A 21,973-nucleotide genomic window follows, 5' to 3' on the forward strand; every position below is an offset into this window, starting at 1 on the left:
CTCTCAATCATTTACACACTCCATCTTTCTTCATGAATCTGCCTCGCTCCTCTCTGTCTCTCATAGGTCCTGTGGGAGCTGTTCTCTCATGGTTATTAGCTCTCTGTGATTGGTTCAGGGTTTTGAGGGTTAAATGAAATGGAGGTAAATTAGGGAGGGAGTTTGAGCCCTGAACCCCTGAACAACTCCAGGACTGAATGTTAAACACTCCTCGCCCAAAAGAGAGAGAGAGAGTTTAAAGGAATAGTTCACAAAAAAGAAAATTCTGTCATTATCCAAACTTTTTCACAATGACCGTGACTGTCAAGCTCCCACAAGGACAAAAAACATCATAAAATGTATCATAAAAAGAAATTCATATAGCTTGCGTGCCATATTCCAAGTCTTCTGAAGCCATATGATAGCTCTGTGTGACGAACAGACTGAAATTTATCATCATTTGCATTATTCACCTCTTCAAACAGACTCTCATGGCACTTCAAAACTATTTTACGTTTTGTTAATGCATGATTTCCAGTGAATAACAACCTACATTTTAACTGCTGTACAGCTTCAGAAGACTTTTAATTAGTGCTGTCAATCAGTTAAAAATATAAACTAATTAAGTACACATTTTCTGTAATTAATTGCACCTGACATTAACATTTTTAATATATTTTTATATTGCAATACATCATTTAACATCAAAACTCTAAATTAATATAGAAACAATATGAAGATGGTATAATTTAAATATTTTTTTAATGGCATATTTTTGCTAAGTACTATGAATGAAGGCAAGTATCACTGATAACAATACTGCTACTGATGTCTCTGTTTAATTTTTTTTTCTTCCTCAAATTTTGGGCATGAAGTAATTATAGCAATTTAACATTACAGTATAATTGAATGTCATAATTTGTAATTTAAAAAATTAAAAAACGTCAGTATCGCAAGTATTTACACAAGTTGTACTGACTGCAGCATAAAAGATAAGGTGTTTTTTAGTCACGACCCAGACTATCAAGTGCACAAAAAGGACCATAAAAGTACTGTAAAACTAGTCCATAGGACTTGCACACTGTACTTTAAGTCTTTTGAAGCCATTCAATAGCTTTTTGTGAGAAACAGACAGAAATTCAAGTGGTTATTCACTGAAAATCTTTCTTTTTGCCCAGTTTGCCCAAAGTCAGAAGGCTTTGAATATACACTCTAAAAAAAGATGGTTCTTTGAAGGTTCTTTACACATAGTAACAGTTCTATTTAGAACCGCATGACCCTGAAGAACCCTTTTCATGCTGAAATGGTTCTTTATGTTAGAGTTTAGGTTTCTTTTTTCCCACCTTTTTGTTTTTTCAAATCTGTAACTGTCAAAGCCACATCATTACTGTTTTTTTTGGAGCTTAGCCATTCAGTTACATAGACTGTCAACATACTCTCAACAGGTAAATGATTTCTTTCTTAAAATGTCTACAAATTTTAACTTTCAAAATGTAGCTGGTTTCCTACCAATCATCTTTATCACACTATTTAGGTCCTTTATCATTTTCAAAGCATGGTTCTTTATAGAACCTTATAAAAAGGGTTCTATTTAGCACCAAAAAAAGTTCTGCTATTATTATAAGCCGAAGAACCCTAATTTGGTACTGTTTAGAACCATTTTCCTTTAGAGTGTAGAGCAAGAATCGTATGAAGTACTTTTTTGTCCTTTTGGACCACGAACAGTCTTTATGTTCTGCTAAATAACTCCTTTTGTGTTCCTCGGAAAAAAGAGTAAAGTGAAGGTGAGTAAAGGATTTTAATTTTTTAATTTTTTTTTATTTATTTTTTGGTGAACTCTCACTTTAAGGTAAAAAGTGTAAGAGGTGGAAGAGTGGTGAGCTGTCTTCATAAAAAATGATGATGTCTGTGAAGAGATCTGATATGAAGTGAGTTTCTGTCTGACCTGTTCACTCAAAAGACTCTCAGTCAATGTCACAATGGTAAAACATCAGCTATCAAGCCAGTTTCACACATCCTGTGTCTGCAGCAGCATAAGTACAGCCATGGGTATTTGTAGAGGGTTTTTCCTTGATATGGCTGTAAATTCTAAAATTGGCTAGAGCAGGCCGTTGTGAACTATTACAAAGTGTAAGCTAAACTGCTTCTTTAAAGCCTGTATTGTAAAGAATGTGTTGATAAATTGGTTTAAAGATTTTTCATGTTAAAATACATTCTCTTAATTGTTCATTGACTACTATTATGGTCTCTTTCTTTTACTGCGTGGTACCTTTCAAGGAAAGTCTGTTCACTCGCCGGCCATATTTGCAACGCCTCCGGGCAGCTATTTTGGACATCCAAGACCAAGTCCTATCTATTTGAATGGGGGAATCCTGAAATCTCAAAAACTGCTTGGCGAACTCACAATTAAATTACATATTTCAAATCAGCAACAAAATCAGACATGAACTGTCCCATAAATGTTGTTTCTTATGCTAAAACAGCATTAAAAAAAGATTTAAGTTGTCAGTAGATTTAAATAGTCAGTAACAGCCACCGGAGTATCATTTGTTCGCACAACTTTTTTTAAATGACTTGCTTTAAACGACCATCGCACGCAACTTGAAAAAAAGAAATGGCTGTATTGTGAGGTTCGACCTAAAGCCTATTGCTTACTCGTGAGACACAGCAACACAGCTAAAAGTATTTCTAATATGTTAGACCTTTTATTGAAAACAGCCTACTTTTACCTGTTGAGACATTCTATCAGAAGCACCCGTAAGATCTGTATTTGTGATGTTTGAGTTGGGGGAGGTGCAACCTGTTAAAGGGGTGTTTGCAAGGTTTTTTGAAAATTGCTTTATTTTTGTAATTCCGTTGGGTGCCACTAGTGATGCAGAAACTACATACGTCACCTTTAAAGGGATAGTTCACCTAAAAATGAAAATTCTGTCATCATTTACTCACCCTCAAGTTGTTCCAAACCTGTATAAATTTCTTTGTTCTGCTGAACTCAAAGGAAGATATTTTGGAGAAAGTTTGTATCCAGGCCGCTTTGGGGCACCATTGACTTCCATAGTAGGAAAAAAAAAAATACCATGGAAGTAAGTGGTGCCCCAGAACTGTTCGGTTTCCTGCATTCTTCAAAATATCTTCCTTTGTGTTCAGCAGAACAAAGCAATTTATACAGGTTTGGAACAAACTGAGGGTCATGTCTCATTTTGGGTGAACTATGCCTGCATTTTGACCACATTTTTTGAGCATTATGTGAAGTGCAACAAATCTTGACTCAGCGGCCAAAAGAATTGCTGATTCGGATGTACCTTAATGCATTTCTACCTGTTCTTCAAGTTTTGCACACAGCCATAGGTGCTGAAATAAATACACATCGCTTACATGTTTCAGACATTGTGAAACATGCCTAACAGTCTTAAGTGTGAAAATTCAATTAAATCATATTAATTTCAGTATTCATTACAGTTTAATTTCAGTGCATGGGGCTCAAAGAAAATTTAATTAAGCAACAATAATGATATGACAATTAATTTTATCATTACAGTGTAAAGATCTGGAGCTGAAACCAGGACAGATGCAGCAGTTTTTTTTGCTTTTGGCAGGAACTCTCATTAAATCTCTGATCCACTTTGTCACACACCTAAAACTCGTTTTAATCTCTGCTGCCATTCTGTAATGGTCCAGTAATTAACACCAGCTGACGTGTTACTCTAGATTGATTCTAGTTAGTGTGTATTGGCAGATACACAGTCGATGGCTCTCATTTCTTGCTCGGCATCTCTCCCTCTCTCTCTCTCTCTCTCTCTCTCTCTCTCTCTCTCTCTCTCTCTCTCTCTGGGTTTGTTCTTGCCACGTTCAAAGCGGAGTCAAAGAGTGATTCACCCTATCAGACACCAGCACTTCAAACACACACGCACAAGCCCTTTCTAGAGTGTGTGTTGTCTATGCGGCCCACTACGCATGCATACGATCAAAGCTCTCCTGATCTTCCTGACAAATCAGCTTGTCTCCTGCTACCCTTGGAAAGAGAACACACACACACGTGTATACACTGGGGAAACATGTCTCGCACACAACGAACGCAGATGGGGTGTTTACACATGTCAGAGAAAAGTGTGTAGTAGTAGTAGTGAAATATTGAGTGCTAATGTTTGGGAACCCAAGTAAGATATGTTATGCTGTAAAACAGATTTGTATGGTAAAGGGTTAGTTCACCCAAAAATGATATTTATGTCATTAATTACTCACCCTTGTGTCATTCCAAACCCGTAAGAACTTCATCTTCGGGACACAATATTTTTGATGAAATCCATTTTTTTTTTAATCACCCATAGAAAGCATCGTAATTACCGTCATTCAAGGTTCCAAAAAGGTATTAAAGACATCATTAAAATAGTCCATGTGACTACAGTGGTTCAACCTTAATGTTATTAAGCGAGAAGAATACTTTTTGTGCGCAAAAACAAAGCAAAAATAATTTCAGGTTGGTTACATACAGAACTAACCAACTCACTCACTAATGGTTCTGATTGGATTTTTCACAAGAAAAGGTACTTTATTCGCATCTACAGTTCCAGGAAGAACCTTTAACATACAAAAGATTCTTTATTGTAGAAAAATGTTCTGTAGATTATTAAAATGTTCTTCACACTAAGAAAAAGAAAGTTTAAAAACTGTTCACTGAAAGGTTCGTTGGGGAACCCAAAACAATTCTTCCATGAGATTGCTTTGAAAACCCTCTTTTGAAACCTTTATTTTTTAAAGTGTGCTCTAGGCTGATTTTCACTGTCAGATCACATATACACATGGCTGCTTACAAACTTGCACACGTACTTGGCCCTCATATTGATTGGGGAAGGCTCCACACTGAGAGCATTCATTTGGCTCCATCAATGTCATTTTCTGTTTGCCATCTAATGTAACTGCTGTATGTGTTTTCTCTTATTTAGACCCATGTCTCTGTCTCTCTGTCTTCCAGCCTCTAATCAGCCGCCTCGTTTCCAGAATTACTTCTTCCAGTCGTACCTGCTCATCTATGAGAACACACCAGTGGGTGAGTGTCAAATACATGCATATACTGCTCTGTCTGTACACACACTGATGGATCTTTCTACACACACTGTCTGAACTTAGTTTTCATTTTTCTTGATTTCAGTCCATAAATGCTGAATGGACCATGTTTGGTTTGATTTTCAGTTTGTTCAGTTTAGAGGTCGACCGATATATCAGTCGGCCGATATATCGGGCCGATATTTGTCTTTTTTTAATATATCGGCATCGGCCGATATCTGTGTTTAGTAGCGCCAATTTTAAAGCCAGGCACGTCCGCGGGCAGCCCTGTGTTATTGGTGCGGTGGAATATGCTGCTGATGCATGTGAATTGAATTATTGGATAAATTAAATTATAATTGAATTATAAGAAACAACGGATAGCATAGAACCGTCGGGAACTAGCATAATGCTACAGCTGGTTGAAGGTTCGCTTACTTGTAGTTAACTTTAAGGACTGTAGTCCAAAACTACCAGCAGCTTGCTTGCTAACATATTAGCCCCAATGTTATAAGTTCTGTTTTATTTTTCCTGTATCGGAGTCGGAGAATTTCACTCTGTGCTTGGGGTGGAGAAGGCGGCAGCTCTCACAAACACTGCAGCGTGATTGAGGGCTACATTACTCCGACAAATATTGGCAATATTAAGAGGATTTGGCATTTCCAATTAATGTAAGCCTGTTACATTCTTCTAGTCTGTTATTATTACTATTAGGTAAGCTACTTTTATTATTAAATTAATATTATAATAAATTTGCCCCGCAGTAATTTCACAGCGCATCACCGCATAACTGACGTGCTGTGAGGATAATAAAAGATTAGGCTATCAGCTCCTCTTTGAAAATGTTTTAAACATTTTTTAGGTCTATTATACGATGAATTAGACCTATAATTAAAATTATTAACAGTCTATAATATTTCCTGACACTGCAGTCATAAATGAAAATTAAGAGCAGCTTTAGGCTACTTCAAGCACCAACTTTAAAAAACAAAAAAACAACAACACATGTTTAACACGAAATACTATTCTTCTCATTTGTTTCACTATATGTACGGGCCACAAGAGAAATAATGGAATAAATTAAGACAGTTATATACCGTTATCAGCATATTATGTTGAAATTCGTCTCTGAGAGAAAATGCTCCGTTAATGCAGCGTCAGGCAGCTCCGTCACTTTTACTTTCACTTTGAATACTGACCGAGGTTAAGCTTTTACCGGCATAACTTTTCCGCAAAGTTTGCACGTTGCTTCTTGAGTGATATCCATTGGCTCCCCTTCTTGGTTGATGCAGACAATAGCTGGGTTTCCATCCAACTTTGCATTTAATGAAAATTCAGCTCAAGAATATGCGCATCTGCGTGTGTTTCCATCAACTGTGTAATGCGAATAAAAATGGACACCAGCCTAATAAAGTGATGTGTTCCGACCAATGACTATATATATCGCACAGTTATTATCCTCATTAAACCTGTCTAACGTTAACCGTCAAGAATGTCAGAAATCACTAAGAGTTTAGCACTGTCCTTGCATACAAGGCTGTGCAACATGACAAAGTTTTTAATTGATTTTTATTTATAAAGTTGTATTTATTTTATTTAAATGTATATTTAGGTTTACATTTATGTTCCAACAAACTTGAAAAATTCAGCTTGATAAATGATAAAAACTTGATAAAACTTTTATGTAAATCAAGTCAGTGTTCAATAAATGATGTTAAGTTTAGAAATGTTGTACATCCACTTATTATTAGTGTGACATTTTAGCATGCAAATGAAGGGGAAAACTTCAAGATATCGGCCCTAAAAATCAGCAGCACATATCGGCCATCGGCTGACCCTGACCTCTAAACATCGGCATCGGCATCGGTTATAGAAAAACCCATATCGGTCGATCTCTAGTTCAGTTGCTTTTGTGTGCAAGCTAAGCAAAAGACCTATAGTTAGAAGAGATATTCTTAACTAGAAGTGTGCTTTTTGATTTCAGTGTTGAAGTATATGGTATGAAAAAGTTATTTTAGCTAGAAATTCAACAAAAAATGGTTTATGCATGAAATGATCATGTGGTAATGGCTTTTCCAGTGAATTAAATATTTGAAAGGTTCCTTATCTCAAATTCTGCTAGGATGAAAATGATAAAATCATGATATACATTAACACCTTTGACTGTGATTAGTTGCTTAGTCATCCAACAACCAACTAGTCGACTAGTTTATCTCGAATCTTTTTCTTACTTTTTTACTTATTTATTTTTTTTGGTAGTAATGTTAAACAGTTTGCAAGGTAAAACCCTCTTTAAAAAGTTCCAGTAAAGCACCGGCACTACAGCAATACATATTTATACATAAACATATACATACACTTTTTTAGCAAACATTTTCATTTTATAAAGGGTGTTAATCCCTCCTCACTGTCTTTACTTCCCATCTCGCCTCTTACTATTCCTCTTCATCCCTTATTCATAGTTTTCCTGTCTTTAATGCCTCTTTCACCTCTCCCAGTCTATAGGTCAAAGAGCATGCATGTTTATTTAACCTTGTGACCTCTTGTTATCATAAGCTGCTTTTGTGGTCTTATCTGACCCTCAGTCTGCGGTTTGCCTCACTGTTCCTTATTTGCTTCAGTTTTTAAACACTCCTTTGTTATGGACTGAATGATAAACACTTATGTATAATTTAAGTATATTTGCTAGAGTAAAGCACTTGCGCTGTTTTAAGCTTAGAGAAATGACTTGTCTCTATAAAACAAAAAGATCATGTGAAAACAAATACATTGATTTTGTATGTCTTTTCTTGTTGCAACTTGAACTTTATACTTTATGTAGATTATACAAGAAAGACAGCATTTAATGTTGTAAACACAGTTTGCAAAGTAGCATTTTATGTTATTTTATACTTTCTAGAACTGATTTCAGTGGAGTTTGATGTCTTAAGTGAACTTAAACTGTTGAGAAAGAAATCGGATGTGTATCATTATACTGGATCTGCACATTAGGTATTAAAGTGACAGCAGCCTAAAAAATCTGCTGCTGTTTGGGTCAATAATGTTAATCAAGCAACAAAACACAGCTTTAACAAGGATTAATTAATATTGAATTTATACAGTGAACACTATATTATTATTTTACATTTAATGATAACATTTCTGTACCTGAATGCTACTGTTAGAACTTACGTTATTTGTAAATTTGTTATATTGTGTTTATCTATATGCTTGTAATTTGTGTATTTGTTCTTATTTTTTTGCTGACTGTTCACTTGCCTTTAATACTGTTTGAACTGTATTAGTTTGGCTGGTAGTTTTTGCTGTAGTATAGAAGTACTTAAAGTGGGTTTTAAATAGTAAATAAAAAGCAAATTTACATTACCCTCCAATTTTTTGCTTTGTTTTTGTGCTGATCCGAAACAACATGATCCTGACCGTGACTCAAAAACCGTAATATGATCCGAACCGTGAGTTTTGTGATCCGTTGCACCACTAGTGTGTTTGGTCTCAAGCAGTGTTTTACTCTAACAGTCTCTGTCTTTAAGTTTCTGTCTGTGCCTGTATGTATTTCAGCATTTTTAGGGACCCCGATGATTGACAGGGCAATTTGAGAGTGTCAGGGTTTTCATCACCTTGCCGCGTGTTGTCGTGAGTTGGTTTTAAAATAGATCTATCGGGCCTCTCCGCTGATAGGAGGCTCTCTGAACCGCAAATACACTTACACCACACTTATCCATAAAATCTCAGAATTCTGCCATCCAGCCCATTTTACCTGAACCATCTGCAAACAAGCAATGTGTGTGCATGTTCAGATGTGTGTTTCATAAGAGCTCACAATTGTGCCTCTAATACATTATAACTCATTGTTTCTTAAACTATGGGCACTTTAGGCAGTGTGGAATTGATGAAAATACATTCTCTTAAAACATGCTTTTCACACTCACTAGTTTATGTAATTTGTCTACTAACAATGTCCAAAAGTGTATAAACATATGCTACCGTCAAAATGTTTGACATCAGTACGATTTAAAAAAAAAAAAAAAAAGGAAAGAAAATAAATTAATGCTTTATTCAGCAACACTGCAATTTATTAAGAGAGACATTAAATACATTTATAATGTTACAAAAGATTTGTATTTTGAACAAATGCTGTTCTTTTGAACTTTCTATTTATCAAAAATCTTGAAAAAATATATATCACGGTTTCTACAAAAATATGAAGCAGCACAACTGTTTTCAACATTGATAATAATAAGAAATGTTTTTTTAACCGCAAATCAGCATATTAGAATAATTTCTGAAGGATCATGTGACTGAAGACTGCAGTAATGATGCTGAAAATTCAGCTTTGCATCACAGAAATAAATTACATTTTATAAAAAAATATTCAAATATAAAGCAGTTATCAGTTATAAATTGTAATATTTCACAATTTAGCTGTTTTTGCTGTATTTTTGATTAAATAAATGCACCCTTGGTGACCGTAAGAGTCTCAAATTTTTTAAAGAAATCTTACCTACCCCAAACCTTTTGAGCTTTTTTTTTTGTAATGTGCATATTTTGCATTATAAATTATAATGTAATAAGTTGTATTATATAATAGCATTCTGTGATGGAAATGATGGTGGTGGAATAAAATGGCTGACACATTTGTCGTGCTAAGATATGTATACATACAATTAAATATTATTTTTACACTGCAGTTTGACACAATTATACTAATTTGACAATTACAGCTTATTTGGAATACATAAATACATGCAATACATAAAAATCATGTTCCTGAAAGTGAACATTAACATTGATAGAATGTTCATTGAGAGAATGTTCTGCATTAAAAATATCACAGATAGCAATGACATCATTGTCATACTTGTATCTTGAATTCCAATTAGATTCCTTCTTACCTCTATGTCATAGTGAATTGTGATTGATCTTTACTTTCTTGTATCTATTTAGATGCAAATACTACATAGTTGGACATTCTACTTATTCAAGTAGTTTGGATATGTGGACGCAGGGCTAGTTTAAGCATTGTTATGTAAAACTCATCATATTCATTCATAATATCATATATGCCATCCATTTCTCCTTGCCTCCCTCTTTCTTTGTATATGCTATCCATTCATTTAGAGTGCCAAAATTCCTGTGACCTGCCCTGAAACTGAACAAATGTCATAAGCAACATGAAACTTTGAACAGCAAAGACGCTGATGCTGCCAATGTATGGTGAGCCATTTACAAAAGGTAAACAATGAACTCACGACTAGTCGACTACTTTTTGTATGACCAGTCGACTAGTAAAACAGTTGTTGTGCAGATCCTAATTGGTTAATTTCTGTTTATTGAGATTAATTAGGATGTGACAAGCTGTTCCCAGACTAGCACTGGTTCAGTCAGGGTTCATTTCCACCTGCAGCAGTGTCAGCGTGCCCTGTGTGTCCTCTCTGCCCTGCCTGACTCTGATTGGTGGTCGGAGCCATCAGCCATGTCTGATTGGGTGACTCTGATGGCTTATTCATGGAGAGGGCGGATGATTGGACAGTGCCAATTTGTCAGAGTTATAGTTTATTAGTAGCGCAGATGTCCTCGTACTGGAGGACTTCCAAATGACACACGCACTGGCACACCCCGACACAAACACACACACTTACACTAATAAACTCATGCAAACCAACACGTTCACACTCATGACTTGATGGAGACACAGACTTTCCACTGGGGTGTGTGTATATGCATATGATCACACAAACAGTATCTGTGTTTGTACAGGATCAAGTGAGTTTGTGCTTCGTATTGCTTGATACATTTTTGTGAGTGCATTAGTGAGCTTGTGCTTATTTATAGGGGACAAATGTAACAGTGGAAATTGTAACACTCTAAAGGGCTGTTTACATGACAACGTTTTCAACTAAAAACTGATTATGCGTTTTGGCCATTCATTTACATGTCAACGGCGTATTGGTGGCCTGAAAATGCAAACTTTTGAAACGGGTTTCAAAGTTCAAGTTTTTGAAAATGATACCGTTATTGTCTCTGTTTAAACTACAAAAACGTGAATTTGTGAAAATGGTAACGTCATGCGCATGCGTATTACGTGTTCAGTCTATTTACATGTAGTTTTTCTTTACAAAGTGACATCGCCCATTACTGGCCTGGCATGAATAATACAGTTTTTTTTTTTTTTTTTTTTTTTTTTGCAGTTCTGTGTGAAAGGGGACCTTTTTGACAACGTTGTCGTCTGTACGTGAAAAACGCAAAGAAAAGGTTTTCCGTTTTTAGTACATCGTTGTTGTGTAAATGTACCCTAAATATACACTATGTTCAAAAGTTTAGGGTCAGTAAGACTTTTCTTAATCTCACCAAGACTGCATTTATTTGATCAAAAATACAGAAAGACAGTAATATTGTGAAATATTAGTACAAATTAAAGTAACTGTTTTCTATTAGAAAATATTTTAAAATGTAATTTATTTCTGATGGTAAAGCTGAATTTTCAGCATCATTACTTCAGTCTTCAATGTCACATAGTCCTTCAGAAATCATCCAAATATGCTGATTTTCTGCTCAAGAAACATTTCTGATTAGCATTATTGTTGAAAACAATAGTGCTGTTTAATATTTTTGTTTAAACTGAACTACACTGCCCCGCCAAAAAAAGTCACTGTTTGGATTTTAATAGGCAAATATATAAGAGTACTTAAGTTTTTGTAATGTGCTGGAGGAGACTTTACAGAGTGCTCACATCTTGCATTGTCAGTACAAGATCTTGACCAAAAATTGATGAACCTCTTGATGGAAATAACATCACAACATTTATTTCCATCGAGAGGTGCATAATTTTTTGGTCAAGATCTTGTACTGAAAATGCAAGAGGTGCGCACTCTGTAAAGTCTCCTCCAGCACATCCCAAAAACTTACACTGAGGTTAAGGTCAGTGCCAATTCATGTGTGAAAATGATTCTTCATGCTCTCTGAACCATTCTTTCACAATTTTAACCCTGGTAAATCTTGACATTGTCATCCTGGAATTTGGCCATGATGTCTCTTTCTACATGGTTGTTTAAGAAATGAAAAGCTACACACTCCATCTTTTTTTTTTATTTATGATATATTTTTGATTTATTTATTGAATTTTCAAAACAACAGCAAAACAGACAGAAAATAATAAACACATTTAAAGAAAAACAAAAACAAAATTAGGTTAAAAAAAATTAAAATAAATTAACAAGTATCACACTCCATCTTTAAAGGTTAAAAGAACCGTTGTCAAACATATAACATGCCAGAAACATAATAATCACTGTAATAATGATCCATCCATAGATTCTTAGGTATTTGCCTATTAAAATCCAAACAGCGACTTTTTTATGGCTGGGCAGTGTATATTCTGAATTCATTAATTTTATTTTTTATTTATTTAATTAAATATGTTTTCTTAGTTTATATTTTCCATTAATGCAAAGTCATCACAATAACGTTATGCTGATCCCCACTTTGCCTAGGACGTTTCCAAATGCATTTCCAAATATTTCCAAATGTTTTGTTCATTTATTTATTTTTTAGTTTTATTATTTTATTTGGTATGAAAATAATTACCTTGTTATTGGGGTCTGAGAGTAGACTACCAAAGGTCTTTAGTCTTTTTTTAAATTAAGTATTCTGCAATGGTCTTTGGGTTTGCATTTTTCCACGTATAAGTGATTAAGTGTGTTTTAGGCACTCTGCTGTAATGCACAACCTCTTATGGCTTATTGTTTTATGACTTTCTTAGTGTACATATTGGTACTGTTGCTGTTGGCACTCCGTTACCCCCAGTGTCCATAGGGTACAGTTTGTATGTGTTTTAAGCTGGTGTCTCACTGCAGTAGTTTATCAGCCAGCCAATTTATGACTCTCTCCTTCCTTCTATCTGGAAAATTCCACTGAGACGCCTCTGTTTGCTTACTCCCAAATTGGCAAGTGGCTTAATTAGACTAATTAGTCAATTAGCTAACTGTAGCATGTGCATTCATCTGTTTAAATGACAGAATACTTCAGGCCTGTTTGGCTTTGAATAAAGGGCATACTGCAGATAATTATAATGTTAGTTTAACAGCAGTCTGCTGCTATCACTGAGAGGAGTGTGAAGACTTCATTAAGAGCCCAGAAATGCACCGCTTAGGTGAACCAGAGGTTGAAATATAAATGTGCATTGCATGGTCTGGGTCTCAAAACTCAAATATTTTGTCTGGGTATGGGTCTTAGGTCTCAGACAACCTGCCTTATTTTTCAATACGGATGTAAATTACTTCCTGTGAATTTGCAGGCATCCGATTCATTATTTGCTAAATAAATAGAAGAATGGCAAAGTGCAGTGAAGAGTAAAACTATTTGCGCTAAAAACCAGTGTGTTTATGATTCTGGGTGCGACTCAGTCAGCTCCCTAGGTCATGAATCAGTATATCGTGTGCATGAATTTGGGCACTGATAAGGACAGTAAGGACCCTGGCTCAATACACATTGGGACACTGATGATGGCAGGACAGCGTCCTCATTGTACAACATCACTGCTGGTATTTATGAACAACAGCAGAACTGAAATTTTTTTAACGTTACTTCAAGTACATTATGATAAATTTGATTGTTTCATATACCTGAACATACCTGTTATACCATATAACATTTCAGACGTAAATTAATTAAAAATGTTAGCTAGATTATGTTCAGTGCTTGTTTAGCAACGTATTTTTATGCTGAAATAGTATTAAATAACAGTTTGTTTTTACAAAACATCTATTGTGTGGCGAGTTGGCTCATGTGATTTGTTTCGTGTTTCAGAATGTCCGTTAAAGAGTTAATTCACCTGAAAATAAAAATGATGTCATTAATTACTCACCCTCATGTCGTTCTACACCCCTTAGACCTTCGTTCATCTTCGGAACACAAATTAAGATATTTTTGATGAAATCCATGAGCTTTTTGGCCTCCGATAGATGGCAATATTATTATCACTTTCAAGGCCAGCTCCTACATTAGCATCACACGCATGTGTCGTGCTGCTCACATGTACAGCGTCAGCCAATACTGAGTCACCGTTCTGACGTAGAACCTGGAAGCACTGCACTGTGTTTACTATGTCAGCAGCGCAGGAGAATGACAGGGAAGAGAAAAAATTTTTTTTGTGTTCAAAAGTTATTTTTGTTTGTTTTTTGCACAGAAAAAGTATTCTCGTCGCTTCATAACATTAAGGTTGAACCACTGTAGTCACATGGACTATCTATCGATGTCTTTACTACCTTTCTGGGCCTTGAAAGTGGTAATAACGTTGCAGTCTATCGGAGGCCAGAAAATATCTTAATTTGTGTTCCGAAGATGAAAGAAGATCTTACGGGTTTGAAACGACATGAGGGTGAGTAATTAATGACATTTTCATTTTTGGGTGAATCAACCATTTAAGGAAACATAGTGATTATCGTAGCTCCCCGGTTTTCACTATGCATTGTGGGACTTTTTAGGGAGCGAACGTTTCAGTGCACTGGAAGGATTTTGCAATTGAGACAGACCTTAAAATGGCCGACCCCCTGCTTAGTGCACTGACTACTGAACTAAGGAGCTGATTGAGACGCACCATAATTGTACCTGGAAAAACTTGATTTGTTTAATTTATATTTTTGTTATTGTATTTGTCCTATTGTTTCAAATTTGCTGCTTTGTTCTTAATTTTGATGACAAAAAATAAATAAATAAATAAAATAAAAAGTAACCATTTTGTGATATATATAGTTATCGTGAAATAAAATTTCTTATATCATGAAATAAGATTTTGGTCATATCTCCCACCCTGCTTACAGGTTATTATAGAATAAGATAAATGTGATTTTTCTGTGTTGTGTCCTGACCTGACCTCTACAGCTCAGTGGTGTTTAGACACGTTTAGACAAATAGAAATGTTTTTCAATGATTCTTTACAGCATGGTTTTCGATTTGAAGGCTTCTTGAGTTTACTTTTGATTATAATTTATGTATTTTTCAGACCAGCATATTGGTTCTTGGGCTCTAAAGCACATGTCGATGGTTTTCTAAATAACTGCAGCCTAAAGTTCTTTGTGGAGAAATAAACGTTCTATAATACTGCAGCATCAGGCTGTAATACCCACTATGCTTGTAACAGTAGGTTTAATAGTAAGGATACTTGTGTCAGATCAGTATGTGTCAGATTTTACAATGAATCCAAACTGGATGTGGATATTCAATCCTCAGTGGTCAGATTTCCATGACCTCTAATTGGTGGGATTAGGTTCCTTCTCTGTCCAGCTGAGTCATTGTGATCTACTGTGTGACTATAGTGTTTGCGTATAGTGTTATGCTGTTTTTATGTCCATAGCAGTATGCAGGAATGCTGGGTAAAGTTTTATCATGTTATGGGTGAGAGATGTGGAACTGCATCACTCCCACACATTCGCTAGACTACTATAACAGAGCCATTCAATTATACACACATTAGATATCACACTGGAAAGAAAGCAGATGTGGCATACAATTGAATTAAATAAATAACACTCAGATTCAAAACCAAGAAATGGAATTTTCAGATTTGAATAAAAAAAGGCGAATGTTGTTGTGAGATTCCCAGAACATTTGGCCTCTGATGAATCCTTTAACACACAAGTACATACATGAAACCACTCCACTTTTTGCAAGAATGTCTGAGATGCAACATGAAGAAATCTCTCAAATCAATTAGTACACATGTGAAATGTTTCACACACGTTAACATAAACACCTGCTGAATAATAAACATCTAATAACAAATCACACATCTTTCTCCTTGATGTGTGCTCTCTTTCTCTGTGTGTTTTTGTGTGGTAATTTCTAGTTTTGTGTGATTTCAGAGGAAGTTTAGTGTGTATTTAACTGAAGCACAGCATGTGGCAAAACCCTTTAATCTGATAATCCACTTTATTTTGATCCACTTGTTCACTCAGACTCAGTTTAAACACGGCAATTAAACTTCACACACTCTCTCTCATACACATGCCCTTATGCAGAGATGAAACTAATCATATGCATTTGTATTAATGCATGTATGCATGTGTCTGTAAGGGCCAATTTTTGCATGTTAAAATCTTTCCTTTAATGAGCTCCTTGGCCTTTCTAATTGAATAATAAAGGGGCAGAAAGTGACCGCAGGGTGAATATTATCAAAGTTTTCCTCAAGCATACTGATAATGTCTAACAGTTATACTCCAGTTAACAGTATACTCCAGCCACTCACCTTGATTTCATTGAAAGCATACTCTACTGTTCAAAAGTTTGGGGTCAGTAAGTTTTTTTTTTTTTTTTTTTTTTTCTCAGCAAGAATGCATTAATCTGATCAAAAGTGACTGTAAAGACATTTATATTTCAAAATATTTCTATTTCAAATAAACGCTTTTCTTTCATCAAGCAGCACAACTGTTTTCAACATTGATAATAATAAGAAATGTTTCTTGAGCAGCAAATCAGCATATTAGAATAATTTCTGAAGGATCATGTGACACTGAAGACTGGAGTAATGATGCTGAAAATTCAGATTTACCATCACAGGAATAAATGACATTTTAAAATATATTCAAATAGGAAATTGTTATTTTAAATTGAAATAATATTTCACAATATTTACTGTTTTTACTATATTTTTTACTATTTTTTTTTTTTTTTTTTTTACTATACTTAAAAAAAAATCTTCCAGAGCCCAAACTTTTGAACAGTAGTTTATGTACTGTATGAATGGATGTTTTATTATATTGCCATTTGCCAAGTTCCAAAAGCACCATAAAAATAGTCCGTATGACCAATGCCTTTTATTCTGAAACCATACAATAGCTTTGTGTCACATACAGGCTCACAAAAAAGGCTCACACAAGTCAGAAGCACAAGCTGTGTGAACTACTTTTATTATTATTATTATTAAAAGTGAAGTGAGTAAGTGAAGTGATGTGGAGCCAAGTATGGTGTCCCATACTCGGGCTTTTTTATTATTATTATTATTATTTTAATTTTTCTAATGTTTTTTGTATGATGTTTTTTTTTTTTTGTATTTTTGACAATATACTTGACAATATAAATTACCATTACTTTCCTTTTACGCTTTATGGAAGATGACATTTTTTGTTTTTGTGTGAACGCTAATATAGAATTAGCATCTGCATATATCTGCTGTTTTTATCTTTATTCGTACTCAAGAATTAATCCACTGAATTCAAATTGATCATTTAGAAGGTCTGTACAGAAATTAATGGAAGTTCTGGCTAATATACAATACAATTTTCAAAGCTTCATGTAATATATTTTTTTCAAAGAGTGAATTTTAAAACAGAAAATTTATACCTGTTGGAGAGACAATCACTCTAAAGCTTTATTGAGTTGATTTGAATTGAAGAAAATTTCCACAGGAATAGCTCTCTTTTGAGCAGTCCTGCTCTATCAAATGTAAATGACTCTGTGATTGACAGCTAAATGAGTGGCCTCGTTAAACAGTTTATTTCTTAGTGCTTGGAGCAATTATTTCAATGGTTACAGCCTCAGGTTCTGTTTGGTAGTGTGTGTTCTCATCTCATTTAAAAGCTAGTTTAAACAGCGCCATGTGTTTTGTAGCCTTAGTGTTTTAAAGATTAACTTTAATTTTTTTATTTTTATTTTTTTACATAACTTTTTTTTTTTTTGACATCTCTCTCTCTCTCTCTCTCTGTATATATATATATATATATTTATAATGGTAACACCTTATTATTGGGAGCAATTCTCACTTTTAACTGGTTGCTTATTAGATTGAATATTAATGGATATTGGCTGTTTATTAGTATTTATAAAGCACATATTAATGCCATTTCTACATCCCTTATTCCTACACAATACCTAAACTTAAATGCTACTACCTTTCTGTCTGTCTTTTTTGTGTGATGTGAACTATTCCTTTAACTTTACTATAGCTTTATCCTTCTTTGCTAATACTGCAAAATGTTTGATATAAAGTGTATTTATTTTGATAATACAGTGTTGTGTCAGATTCTCTGTGCTTTCCGTAGCTCGACTGGATGTTGGTAGTTGGTCAGCGTTAGGTGGCTGGTTCAACTCCGGCTGTAAGGAGGCAGGTTTTCAATAAATAAAGATCCTGTTTAAAAAGAAAGAAAGAAAAGGGAGCGCTGTAGCCTAGTGGCTAAAAACCTGGGCTGGTAACAAAAGGTTGTAAGTTTGAACCCTTCAAGAAGCGACCCTTAAGCGATCACCATTGTGCCCTTGAACCACACGCTTAACCACAGTTTGCTCTAGTTCCAGTAACTTAAAATGGTGATGACATTTATGCTCCCTCCCTCTCACTTTCGTTCCAGGAGATAATCCTATACGCTTGAATGGTGTCTGTAAACACACACACTATACAGCACAGGTCTGATGGATGGTATTACTGTACGTGTGGGTGTGCAGAACACATGGTGTTCTCTGGGCTCTGGACAATCGTTTTGAGTGCTGTACTGACCACACACCATTACCATTTGCCTTGAGCAAGGGCTGAATTAAATGAAAGCGCTGTGTAAATTGAACTAATTATTAGAATAGTATTATTAGATGCAATTGCAATAGCGTTGTTTTCACTTATTAACTTCAACTGAATAGGGTAAAAGCAATGAAAACTAATTTTAATATGATAGCACAGGGTGTAAATGGGATATTATGACATGAATAAGATCATTTTTACCTCATTCTCCCCCAAAATTTCACTGTTTTTGCAATGTACAATGTATTTGCTAGGAGAGAATTTGATATTTAATTCTTCTGCTTTTCAGAGATTTATATTGTGAAAAAGTGTCTGGTAATCACATGTGTCGTCTCTAGAGGCTCAGAACAGATCTCAAGTTACATCTTAGTAAACAAAGTCTGCAGTCAAACACCAAATATGAAACATTTCTCATAAAATTCGTACATGATCAGATTAACTGAGCTATGCTATTATTATTTTTTTATAGTTTTGTATTCTTACTACATGTGAACAGTTGTCTTATTCGTGTCTATTTTTTATTGAGTTTTAGGAGAAAAATCCAAGACTTAAATGAAACATCACAGAGAATATCATTCTATAATGTTTTGAGTTTTATAAGCAACACTTTAATATATAAATAAATAAACAAGAATTTAAATTAAGCAATTCATCAAATTTACATCTCACAATTGTCATTTTTTTTTTTCAGAATTGCAACTTCATTTCTCAGAATAATGAGATATAAAGTCACAATTCTGAGAAATGAAAATGCAATTCTGAGAAATAAAGTCAGAATTGTAAGATATAAACTCACAATTCTGACTTTTTTCTCGCAATTGCGAGTTTATATCTCGCAATTCTGAATCTTTTCTCAGTTGCGAGTTTATATCCAGCAATTTTGCCAGCGCAAACCCTCTTTTGGAGTTAAAAAACTACTGTTGGGATTTACTAAAGACACAATTAGCGCTGAAAAGGCATGGACTGAGTTGTTTTTGCGGCTGACCTTGTTGCATATGCATTTGTAGGAGTTTCCCTCACAGACGCAAAATTTATGGGAGGAGAGTATTTAAATGAATCACGGAACGCAATTTACTAATGTTTGCGCTAGTCAATTTACTGGTATTTGTGCCAAAAAAAAGCATGTCTTTGCACGTGGTAGAAGGGAGAAAATATTTTCCACTTGTATTAATTTCTTTGGAATGCCAGAGGAAGACGTTATCCGTATATTACATGTAACAAGTTGCGCCTGTGTCGACCCACACCTGCTTTTGTTAGATTTCGTTGCTCATTATGTAATGATTTGACTGCATCTGTGTACTTTAATTTGCACGTTAGCAGTAGATCACACGCAAAACTTGCCACTCCCATCAGTGCATATGTAGAATTGCACTCACTCTAATTTGCCCCGTTTAGTAAATCTGGCCCTTTCTCTCACAATTTCGATTTTATATCTCGCTATTATGATTTTTTTTTCACACATTTGCAAGTTTATATCTCGCAATTCTTAATTTTCTCGCAATTGCTAGTTTATATCTTGCAATTCTGAATTGTTTTTTGCAATTGCAAGTTTATATCCAGCAATTCAGAATTCTTACTACATGTAAACAGTTGTCTCATTCTTGTCTATTTTTAATTGAGTTTTAGGAGAAACATCCAAGACTTAAATGAAACAGTTTGGGGCCAGTAAGGTTTATCTCGCAATTCTAAATTTAAGTTTATAACCCTTTAATATATAAATAAATAAACAAGAATTTAAATGTAGCACTTCATCAAATTTACATCTCAGAATATTTTTTTTTTTTTTTAGAATTGCAACTTTATTTCTGAGAATTGTGACTTTATGTCTCACAATTCTGAGAAATGAAGTTGCAATTCTGAGAAATAAAGTCAGAATTGTAAGATATAAACTCGCAATTCTGACTTTTTTTCTCTCACAATTGTGAGTTTATATCTCGCAATTATGAATTTTTTGGGGGGAATTGCAAGTTTATATCCCGCAATTCTGAATTTATTTTCTCAGTCATCACTTTTTTTATTTTTTAAATTTCTTTTCTCACAATTCTGAGAGAAAAGTCAGAATTGCGAGATATAAACTTGCAATTCTAAGAAGATGCAATTTTGAGAAAATAAATTTAAAAAATAAAAAAAGTGATAAGTGCTTCCATAGCAAGCTTCCATAACCATCAGCTCTCCTGCTCTATAAATATTGACATTAGTGATTTGAAAACCCACTTTGTTCATCCACTAGTGTACATTAGTTGCTTAGAATAAGTGTTGCTAACTAAACGTGAAATTAAGTAAATGTAACTACTTTAATTTTGTTAAATATGAGGGTGTACATTGCAAAGTCCTTCAGCACCTCTACCTCTCTCTCCCTCTCGGTGACCCTATCATTGTCTTATGATTTATAAGGGCTTGCATATTTCTGATGCTAGCTCTAATGCGTAATTGATTGGGGTCATTTGGAAGTGTTCACAGACGCACCTGCAGTAATAAGCTCACTTTACCAAACACTGCATTGGATGTTTCTCAGACCCAAACCCTGATGTGATTTTTAAACCAGATTACATCAGAAACATGCATTTGCTTCATTAAACTGGTGTAGGAAAAAGTATTTTAGCATTCAAAAAATTCAGCTTTATTTATGTAGTAATATTCAGAAGATCTTGAAATATGAATGTGCGTGTGTGTGTGTGTCTTCAGACAGTTTTGTAGTGTATCTGTCTGTGTCCAGGTTGACGTTTATATGATCTCACTGACTGACCTTTACTCAGGCTGCAGGTGTGTAAGGTTACATTTCTGGAGAAACAGAAGACAGAAGCCATTTGAGACTGTATCTCAGTGCTCTGTTACATCACACACACAGGCATCATGAAGCCTGATGGGAATCGTAAATATTCGTAAGTGTGTTTGAGCGCTTGTGTTGAGAGTGAGACTACCATAATGTTTTATGTGCTTCATAACTGTACCTGATGAACTGTAAACCAACAAAAAGTAGAGACCTAGGTCACAAGGGGCCAGTTTAGTCTCATACAATCATATTAGATCTTCACTGCTTCATATATGAAATCAGCAGCTTGTTGAAGAGATGTGTGCTATAAAGTTTCAAAACGTATGGTGGATGATAGCACCAAAAGTTTGGGGCTGGTAAGAATTTTTTAAAATGTGTTTGAAAGAAGTCTCTTATGCTCACCAAGGCTGCATATTTGATCAAGTAAATATAGTAAAACCAGTAATATCCTCCTGGGACCCAGGAATAGACTTTTGTCCTCTGTAGTGGACATTATATTTTAGTGATTTTCTCTGACATCATACGTGTCACAGTTTTAAGTCTGTATGTCCTGTAAAGAGCACATTCAGGGCTTTGCAGAGAAACCAAATTTTTAGAGGTTTCCTTATGACAACAACAACTCCTTGGTCTTTAAATATGACTGAAAATCAAAATTAACACTCTTATGGAAATGTGATAAT

At 34.7% G+C, this 21,973-nt stretch overlaps 1 protein-coding gene across 1 annotated transcript in view; it reads left to right on the top strand.

Moving 5' to 3' along the window:
- Positions 1-21,973, top strand: part of cdh23 (cadherin-related 23) — a 271,367-nt gene that overhangs the window by 29,017 nt on the left and 220,377 nt on the right. Inside the window, 1 exon segment of the mRNA XM_051916257.1 lies at positions 4,952-5,026. Coding sequence (XP_051772217.1) covers positions 4,952-5,026 — 75 coding nt within the window.

This window comes from Ctenopharyngodon idella, chromosome 13 (genome assembly GCF_019924925.1).
Source record: "Ctenopharyngodon idella isolate HZGC_01 chromosome 13, HZGC01, whole genome shotgun sequence".
Taxonomy (NCBI): Eukaryota; Metazoa; Chordata; class Actinopteri; order Cypriniformes; family Xenocyprididae; genus Ctenopharyngodon; species Ctenopharyngodon idella.